At 38.6% G+C, this 10,611-nt stretch overlaps 1 protein-coding gene across 3 annotated transcripts in view; it reads right to left on the bottom strand.

The window, feature by feature from the left end:
• Positions 1 to 5,546: 5,546 nt before the first annotated feature.
• The window catches only part of LOC119657262 (CREB-binding protein), a 40,351-nt gene continuing 35,286 nt past the window's right edge, over positions 5,547 to 10,611 (bottom strand). For all 3 annotated transcript variants that reach the window (XM_038064091.1, XM_038064093.1, XM_038064092.1), the window contains exon 17: positions 5,547 to 9,265. In XM_038064091.1, coding sequence (XP_037920019.1) covers positions 8,690 to 9,265 — 576 coding nt within the window. In that variant the 3' untranslated portion in view covers positions 5,547 to 8,689. The remainder of the gene's footprint in view (positions 9,266 to 10,611) is intronic.

Genomic DNA, 10,611 nt, shown 5'->3' with positions numbered 1-10,611 from the left:
ATGAGTTCTTATGAGTGGGGTCGCAAAGAATGATTGATTGCATTTAATATACGTACTATATATGCCCATATGTATGCTTTTGCGCAAGAAGTAAATCGGAAATATGGGTACAATCAATTTATATACGTCATATATATGTATAATATTCGGAAATAGGCAGTTTGTTTGTTTAGGGTGAGCGTAATATCTATGGCTGTAATATGTACGTATGTCTTGTAGTTTGTAAAAATATGAAGGATTATGTGAGATTTGCAACTATTAGGTTGGGGAAAAAGTAATGTCGTATTTTGTCAAATAAGTGCCGACAGGTGTCTCCTTGACAGTTTTATGATCGTACGTTTCAGTCTCAACTTATAGCGCGTCAAAGATGGAGTCCACCAAGGAAGAAATTCGTCATATTTTATATTTTTACTACCTGAGAGGTAAAAATGCAACGAAGGCGGGCAAAAAAATTTGTGAAGTTTATGGGTCCGATACTATAACAATTCGCACAGCACAACGTTCGTTCGATCGATTTCGTTCTGGTGTAGTGGATGTCGAAGATACACCCCGTACTGGTAGGCCAATTGTCGTAGAAACCGATAAAATCGTCGAAATCATCCAAGTAGACTGGCATGTGAGCATTCGCTCGATTGGCCAGGAACTGGGTAAGGACCATAAAACCGTTTGGAACCATTTGCAGAAGATTGGATTCCAAAAAAAAACTATGTTTGGGTGCCACACGAGTTGACGGAAAAAAATCTCTTGGACCGAATCAACGCCTGCGATGCACTGCTGAAACAGAACGAATTCGACCCATTCTCGAAGCGGATGGTAACTGGTGATGAAAAGTGGATCACGTACGTCAACCTCCAGCAAAAAACATCGTGGTCGAAGCGCGACGAGCCCAAACCATCACCAAACTCGGATTGACGACCAGAAAGATTTTGCTGTGTGTTTGGTGGGATTGAAAGGGAGTCATCCACTATGAGCTGCTCAACTATGGCCAGATCCTCAACTCGGTCGTCTACTGTGATCAACTCGACCGTTTGAAGCAAGCGATTGACCAGAAGCAGCCAGGATTGGTCAATAGGAACGGTGTTCTGTTCCACCAGGACAACGCTCGGTCTCACACATCTTTGATGACCCGCCAGAAGCTACGGGAGCTCGGATGGGATGTCCTATCGCACCCACCGTATAGTCTGCACCTGGCACGAAGTGATTACCATCTCTTCCGGTCCATCCAAAACGCTCTTGGTGCTACTAAGTTCGCCTCAAAAGAAGCTTGCGAAAACTGATTGTCTGAGTTTTTTGCAAATAAGGAGGGGGGTTTTGTAAGAGGGAGATAATGGAGTTCTAAATGGCAACAAGTTTGCGAACAAAACGGGGCATATTTGACTTAAATCGGATAATTTTAAGTATGTTAAATAAACCGTTAAAATTCGATCACAAATACGACATTACTTTCCCCCCAACCCAATATTTGAATCGCTCAGTTCTCGGCAGGTTACTGCAGCTGACAGCGTTGAGCAATTTACATATCTCAAGTCAATGCTATCGGCCAATGGAGAACTGCGGTATGTTCCTCACAAAGGGAAACACAAAACCTTTTATACCTGAAGCGTCAAGCTTCCGGTGTCTCAACTTGTTTCTGTTTTATCTACGCCTACCTTCGTCAATGCCCCCCTCCCAAACAAATCAACTGCAAGTAGCTACCGAAATGTTCATGTGGTTAGGTAAAATCCACTAAATAAAGGTATTTATTTTTACCAGACGACAGAATTGAACACAAAAAGTCTTCAATTTGTATAGCACGCTTTCTTCTCGATTATTGTTGGAGACTAACGGTTTTCTTCTTACCGGGCGTAACCTAACAATACTCTGCATATACTCTAAAATTGAAGTGAACCTGCCAACCCGTGCATGTCGCAACATCTTCCCATGTCGTTGCGCTTATGAACAGACTCGTACTGTTAGTTTTTTACCTGAGTATTATAAATTCGAACACAGGTATAAATATAAAAAGATAGAAAACCAATCAATTGTCTAAACTTATTTGCTGTTTGGAGTAAAAAGGAAAATCCAGTCTAGAGTGAGCACTGAAAGGCTTTTAAGCTATACTCAGTTATATTTTGTTGTAAGTATTGTGCCGTTTGTGTATTCAATGATTTTTTCAAATGGATCGTACGAAGGGAGATCGCTTTAACGTTCAACGTCTTGCTCCCACTAAAAAACGAGTATTTCATGGGAATCGATATTTATCAGAGAAGAAAAAGGACTTCGCATCAACATCAGCAAAGAAACTTTTAGCAAGCATGAACATGGATGTTCCAATTGCGACAAGTTTTGTATATTGTATATTGGATTTTGCTGGAGTTTTCTCCGGTATTTATGCAAATTTCTGCAAATAATAAAATATACGTGGTAGTAAAAAAGGAATGAGTAGGACATGTCGAGAAAAGAATGGGATCGCGGCTTAGAAATGCAAGAGAAGAATCACAAAGGCATTGGTGGAAAAGGGGCTGGAAAACTTACTGATAAGGTTATTAACGACATCCGTACATTTTTTGGGCTAGCTATTTGTCGACACGCAAATTCGATAAAAGGAATGAAGCAAGAAATTTGGAAAACTTTCTTCCATAAATGTTCTACCGACGAAAATCCTCAGCATCAAAGTTGTCCAGCTGGCGAGGACAGTTGGTGCAAATGGCGCAAAGAGGAAGCTAAAGGAGAAGGCACCTTTGACTGAAGAAGTTCAAACAGTCATCAAACCAATCTACGAAGATTTGTCACGAGATGATCTCTTGAACAGATGTTTAGGAGCAGAGACCCAGAATAACAATGAGTCGTTAAATGCATTGATCTGGACTTTCGCTGCTAAACACCTTCATTCTGGGGCCAAGGTCGTAGAAATAGCCACTTTTCTGGCTGTAATTATTTTCAATGAAGGATTCAATGGCATTCTCAAAATCCTAGTGACAATGGGATGTCAAGTTGGTCACATATGTCAGGTTTATGCCGACCGCCGTAATGGAGCGCGAATTTGGCATTCCGAACGGCGATCGACTGACCTCGCTACAAGAGCCAAAATTGAAACCAGAAAGCAACAATCGGCCTTACAAGACTTTTTTGAAGAAACGGAGGGTGCTCTCTATGGACCAGGTGTAGCAGATTAATGGTGAGTTAAAATTTTACTGTTGATAATCACATTTAAATTTTCAACTTCGTTTTTCTCGAAACTGCATCTTGAAAATTGGCTGCCACCATAGCTCAAAATCTATCCAACCAAATTCTTTGTAATTTTCACGACTTTTTTAATACATATTTCCACGGTCCGCAAACTAGGATAATTGCAATCGGACGGGTCGTTTTTTTTTATTCATAAAAAAGCCGTAAAAAATCACCAAAATCTAAAAAAATAAGTTTAAAAGCCCACCAAAAATTTACCTTTTAATATTTTCTAATTATCCTAGTTTGCGGACCGTGGAATATTGTCCACATTAAAATGCCGTTTAGTTTTTTTCCTCAGATGAAAACAGCGCCCTCCAGCGTGGCAGCAGAAAAACACCTTTTTTGGAGATGGGTGCATAAATTGATACGTATTCCGAAAACTAGCTACGATATCAAGCTGAAAAATTTATCACATATACTAGAGATATCAATAAACACATGGTGAAAAAGTCACGTTTCTATCTTTATCCAGTCCTCCAAAATAATTTTTCAAAAAAAAGCAAAAAAAACGGCCTTCACACGGGATGACCCCCTTAAACTAATTACTTGGTACACTGACGGATCCCTCACAGTACAGGGAGCGGGTGCCGGTGTCACTGGTTCAAGGAAAGTGTACCTGGACCCAATGGGTAGGCACACTAGCATATTCCAGGAGGAAATATACGCCATAGACAGATGTGCCTCATTTAATATCCAAAGGAACTACATTGCAATTCTCACCTACAGCCAAGCAGCGATCAAGGCACTGAAGTCCAATCAGGTGAACTCTAAACTAGTATCCCGTGTGAAGGCCGTTTTTTAGCTTTTTTTAGAAATTTTTTTGTGAAGAACTGGAGAAAGATACAAGTACGAATTTTTCATCATAGATTTACTAATATCTTGAGCGTACATAGTAATTTTTTCACCCCGATTACATAGTTCGTTATTGAAATACAGAGCAATTTATACACCCATCTCCAAAAAAAGGGCGCGATCATCTTAGCGGAAAAAAGTAAACGGCATTTTAACGTAGAGGCTTAAATACAGTCCGCAAACTATGATTATTAAAAAATATTAAAAACTAAATTTTTGGTGCCGTGTTAAACTTTTTTTTGGATTTTGGTGTTTTTTTACGGTTTTTCCAATGAATAAAAAAAAATTACTGAATGAATCGCAATTATCCTAGTTTGCGGACCGTAGAAATATGTTCTGAATAAGTCCTGAAAATTTCAAAGAATTTCGTTGAATAGATTTTGGGCTATGGTGGCAGCCGATTTTCAACATGCGGGTTTCAGAAAAACGCATTTAAAAAGTAGAATGCGAGTTTTAGCCATAAAACCTTAACTGACCAGCAATCTGCTATACCTAATCCATAAACCTTAGGTTTCTTGAAGAAACACATGTACGACCTTGGCTTCAATTCTTGTCCTTTTAGCGAAGTCATTCGGACCGATAAATACGAGCTTTATTACGGCGATCGACATAAATCTAGCATGCGACTTATCACGTGTTTAACACTATAATTTCCGAACGACTCCAAATATCAAAAAATCACTTTGCCTATATATTCTACACTATATCTAGATACAATTGATGCCGAAAAAAAAAATTCGATTCCGGGGATCCGACACACGGGATGACCCCCTTAAGACACTGAATACGCTCGATTCGTCCAACAAGGTGGGTTCCGGGGCATGCTGGGTTTGAAGGCAATGAGGGAGCGGTCGAACTAGCCAAGAAGGGACCAGGGACGCCTTTACACGGGTCAGAACCCTTCTGTGGAATCGGAAACGGTTTCATGGCTATGACATTACGTAAAGAAGAGGAACGGTTGAGGGGGGGGGGGGGGGGGGGCGAGAGGCGACTCTACCAGGAATGGAGCAGTCCAGGGTGCTTTTTGGGGGATACGAACCCATGCGCACGAAGGATTGCTTAAACCTCACCAAAAACAACATACGAATCATAGTGGAAATTCTCACTGATCGGCTAAACTATCACCTAGGGAAGCTAGGGATATCTACAGACACTGCCTGCAGGTTTTGTGCGGAGTGTGATGAAACCTCTATACACGTCCTGGGACAGTGTCCGGCACTTGCGCAAAGTAGGTTGAGGCATTTGGGAGAATACTTAATACTACACGCAAAGTTGAAAAATCTGGAAGTAAAGAATATACTAAAGTTTCTGAAGCAAAAGGGACACAATAGTTCTTTAAGGATGCGGTGCGACTTTCCCTTAACAGAATAATAACAATCTGTAACCGCTCCTTCAAATTCAGAACCAACAAGAATGACCGACTGGAAGCAAACGATTCCGCCGTGGACAATGTATGTTGGTTAAATGAATACGAAAAGAAAATATTTCTGTTTAATAATTATTCATCTTATTTCTCTTTACTTCAATAAAATTATCAATATATATACACTAAATATATAATAATTGTTTCTTATACTTTTTGAAATCTTGCTTTCTTTTTAAATCTTTACGCGTATCATTTTTCAGTTTTTTTTTCTGATTTTCCAATTTTTTTTTTCTTTAAAAGATATGAAAACAAACTCATTTACTTGTTGATTTTCATTTATATATATACACATATAGTATAATGCATAGTAGAAAACGGAACAGAAAATCGCAGAACCAAAAAAAAAAGGAACGAGAAGAACTAACCAGAAAGGACAACACGGATACGTTTCATATACAATACATACAACTAACTAGAACCGCTACATTGATTTGAATTCAGCCAAGAAAACTATCGTTGAAATGAAGAGTATGAGAGAGATTTCGAAATGAAATCATGATGATTTTTGTAGTTATCAATTTTTTTTTTTGTTTTCTTCGATAATTATAAAAACAACGTATATGTGTATTCAATAAGAACTCCTTAAACATTACATGTGTGTGTGTTGTGTTAATTTGTTTCTATATAATATATAAACTTTATATCTTAATGACTTTTCTTGTTGCAAGTTCCGCTTGTTTCTTGTTTCTTTTTTAGTAAGTATTTCATGTATTTCATGCACTCGATTTGCTTTCACATTTTTTGCATTTTCTCCTGGTTTTTTTGTTTTTTTTTTTTTGTCTAAATAGTAAGTCTCAGATTTCATGCCATCATAATTGGTTTGTTTCCTCGAAATTATTACATGTCTCGTCTCCTGTACACAACTAGGGCTAAGAGGATATCAAGAGGGCAGGAACGAAAATTTTAAGTCGGGATCAATGGTTAGTTTACAAATCGAAAGAAAATACAATTTTTTATCGTAATAATATAATGCATGTAATTAATTGCTTTACAAAATAATAGATTTGCTTACTTATCGAAAGTAAAGAAAATACACTACTTACATTCATGATCTGTGGAAATATTTTTATTATTTATTCGTCTAATACAAAAGAAAAAAAAATAGTTATTAAAAAACAAAACTACTAAATTATTGTATATCAATAAACAGAAACATAATTGTAATATATATTGGAAGATTTCTACTGGGGTAATATTACGCAGCATTTTCTCTTACAAACTTTTAGAATTCATTTGTAATTCGTATATCGAATAGCAATAATAATTATATCGTCACATTACTCCTCATTTTCTCTTTTCCTTACTAAAGTGATATTTAATTTAAAGTTACGGTCGCTTACTCGCTGACGGTAGAAAATACAAGCTTTGTTTCGTAGAAATTATCAGTTTCTCTAACGCTAGACACTTATCTCTTCTCCGTAAATGAACTCATGATCGAGCGAGCAAAAAAAAAAACAAAAAGAGTATATATATAGTATCTTTCAATATAATTTCATATAAATACACAAAGCTTTATCCTTACAGATTAATAAAAAGAAATTTATCTCAATTTTAATGCAAGAAATCTTCGCCATCTCCTCCCCTTTCACATGTATAACACATTTGATTGCTAACTTTGTATAATGCAAGTTATCAGCTGAGAAAATGAACATAATCGAAATAAAATAGAACAAAATAACTTTACACTTAAACGCTAGGGTTTGGATAAGCATTATCACGACGATTTACTCTAACAAGGTTAAGTAGTAAGTGAAGAATATAAACAAAAAAGGAAACACATGATTGAAAGAACATGTTCCGGTTGGATGTGATACAATGCAAGCAGTAAGTTGAGTTCTCTTCCCGAAGTCTCGTCCTTACATTTAATTTAGTTCACCGGAAAGAAGAAATCCGTTCCCGCACAAAAATTAGAATAGAAAAATACCAAAAAACGATGTGACCCTACCCTCTCTCTGTCTCTCCTTTTCGCGCACTAGAAAGCAGGGCGAGCATTACCTAAAGCCAGAGTACGATAATAGCAACTTGTGCCCTAACATACCGATTCTAATGTACTAAAAACACTGAATTTTCATCTAAATCATTTATACTTTTCCTATCCCCGGTTTTTGTCCGACCGATTCCACCTTTCACAGTCGCTAGCCTAAAATATTTCCACGCACAAACGTGACGTTCGAGGCGTATGTGTGAAAAAGAAATTCGAGAAATAAATACTTGTATTTTGCCTTTAGCAGTTTAGTTTAAAAATTAGAAATTTGTCATCATTTTGTCTAGTCACTTACATCCTGCACAACTCTCGTACACGTCCTAGTTCTTATGTTAAATCAGTTTTATCAGTTTATCGGCATTTGTTTCGCTTCGTACGACCTGTCTCCGCTCTTACTCGTGCAACAAACAATGGTAATCGTTAATTCTTTATAATTATTTTCATTCTGTCAATAATATTAATTAAATACCTAAATCGACATACAACTTACATCATACATTTTCCACTTTTTCTCTACAGTACACAATTTTACACAACTCACAATTTCTTTACACATTTTATATTAATTTCATATTAATTACTAATAACACGGCCGTTTTGTTTTTGTTTTTTGCGTTTTTTACTTATCATGTATGAAAAACTCTTAGAAAGAGGGTAGTGATTATTTTAGCTTGTAAATACGATGATCCTCAATTCACTTAACTCTTCTCATTAATTTATTTATACTAGACGTGGTTCTATCGCTACTTTGCTCTCATCTTGTATACAGATCTCTGCTTTCTGTGAATCTCTAGCGGCGCAACAGTCGCCCTAACGTTAATGTGATACGAAATCAGGGAAGGAAGAGAAAATAACTAGCTGGATTGGATCTAATATCGTACACCTATCGAATACAAAAGGAGAATCGGAACAAAAATACATCATTTAATAACAAGAGTGATATTTTATACATGTTTATTTTAGCGTTAATTATATATCGTATAGTCTAGAACGAAATTTGCTTTAAATGAATTTGTTGAAAATCTATTTTGGTTTAGCTTATGCAACTAGACGCGTTAATTTGTTTAATAATTAGAAACTAATTTAATAGTAATATGTACAAAAAGAATTGTTTCATTGTTTTCTTTCCTAACACTCTTCATCTGCTCCTTAATTAACATAAAACGTAATTGTTATTGTAATTACTGAAATCATGTTCGCACACAGTTTTATTACTACTACAATTGTTCAACGAATTTCGTTAGTTGATCTTGAGCGGTCATTGGTTGGGCATCGCCGCCCGGTCCGACCGCGTCACCGGGACCGCCGGGAATGGGAGATTGGTGGGGATGCATATGATTATGCAAATCAGGACCGCCCGGTTGCGGTGCAGGCGAATGACTGGGCAGGTGATGAGGTGATGGTTGCGCTCGTGGTGATGCTGAAGGCTGGGCACGTGGTGATGGAGCAGAACGAGGTGATGGTGTCGGTTGTGGACTGCGTATTGGCGGCGGTGATCGAACCGATTGCATTAGTTGTTGTTGCATCGAGGAATGTGGCGTAGGCGGGCCCATAACATTTTGGTTTTGCTGTCCCTGCAGCAGTTGCTGCGATGACATCACAACACCTCCTTGCTGAGGATTATTGGTTTTCAGACCTTGTTGCATAGCAGCGTATTGTTGTTCAGCTGGGAATCCGCCACCTTGGAAACCACCCATCTGCGGTGCACGTGGTCGTTGCGTGTATGGCGGCGCCGGATAATTCATTGGCATCTGCCGGAACATATTCTGTTTATACCATGGATTTGGTCCGACCTGTGGATAAGTGAAGAAAAATTCATATCTGGTAATTTTAAAAAGAAAGAAATAGAAAGCAAAAGATTTTTATAAGTATCTATATGGGCAGATAAACAGCCTTGGCCAAAAGTATTAGGCATCCCTAGAAAATGTTGATACATTGAAAAGTACAAATTACTTCTACGAGCGGATATAACCTAGGCCGATACCGCCACATGTAAAATAAACCAACATGAAACCTTTTATGATGATTAGTACATCTGAGAGGTAAAGTAAAAAATAGGATTTTTGAGTTGCTTAGAATATGCGGGATCCTAAGTCCTCATCCACATGATGGTGGACCGGACCAAATGGGGAGCAACTTGCTCCCACGTTTAGTTCAATATAATTCGCAACCTTGTCGTGTTTTTGCGATGAAATAAGGGAGCGTTTGTTCACCTGTTGCCTCAGTTCGCTTCGAGATCTCGAGGTGAGCAGACTTGTGTTGCGGAATAAAAACAGTGAAGATGTTTTAAAATACAAAAAATAAGTGACGACAAGGGACGGAGCAGACAGAGTGTAAACCGGAGAATTTCTGACATCCGCGCAGGACGGGCTTGGGGACAGGATGTCCGCCAAGAGGGTGAAGACCGGGTTCCCCTCTGACAAAGAGAGGAGCCCGAGCCCCGGAGACGAGAGTCGAGCAGATCTGCTCGAAATAATCAAGATGCTGAAGGAGGAGATCGTGAAGCTCCGTGCAAAGTTCAGGGCAGAACGGGAAAAACGGGAGGAGAAGCAAAACCTGCAAGCCGGACAACCTATCAAAGTGGACGACATCGTGAGATGTGCGTCTGCTTTCGCCGAAGTTGTTTTGATAAAGCCAAGCATCATAGAAGCCAGCAACATCGGAGCCAGCAACATTGGAACCAGCAACATCACTACCGCAACATCGAAGGGCGAGGACGCATTCAACTTCATCACAAGACAAAAATCAAAAAGAAACAAGGTTAATGCTAAAAGTGCCAAAATCAATGAAAGCACTCCGCAGGCCAATATTCCCCCAACCCCCGCTCAGAAACCCAAAAAACCGAAGATACCGGTAATTAATAATTAATTTGCTAAGGTCCCTTAAGGCAAAAAGGTATAAAGCAACGTTCAACAATACGAGGGCAGATAAAACCCTCATTTTCGCCAAATCCATCGAGGATCACGGCAAAATCTTCGCTCTTATCAAAGAGCAAGGCTTAAACGCCACAACAAACACCCCTCAATCCCTGACGACGCAGTCCCTTATTGTTCGAGGACTACCTTGGGGAACTGATGCTGCAGAGATCCTGGTGAAGCTCAAAGCTGAGCATCCGCAGCTTAAAATCCGATCAGTGGCC

The sequence above is a fragment of the Hermetia illucens genome, chromosome 5 (genome assembly GCF_905115235.1).
Source record: "Hermetia illucens chromosome 5, iHerIll2.2.curated.20191125, whole genome shotgun sequence".
Lineage (NCBI taxonomy): Eukaryota > Metazoa > Arthropoda > Insecta > Diptera > Stratiomyidae > Hermetia > Hermetia illucens.
The sequence above is the reverse complement of the archived record's forward strand: the minus strand, read 5'-3'. Positions and strand labels throughout refer to the sequence as shown.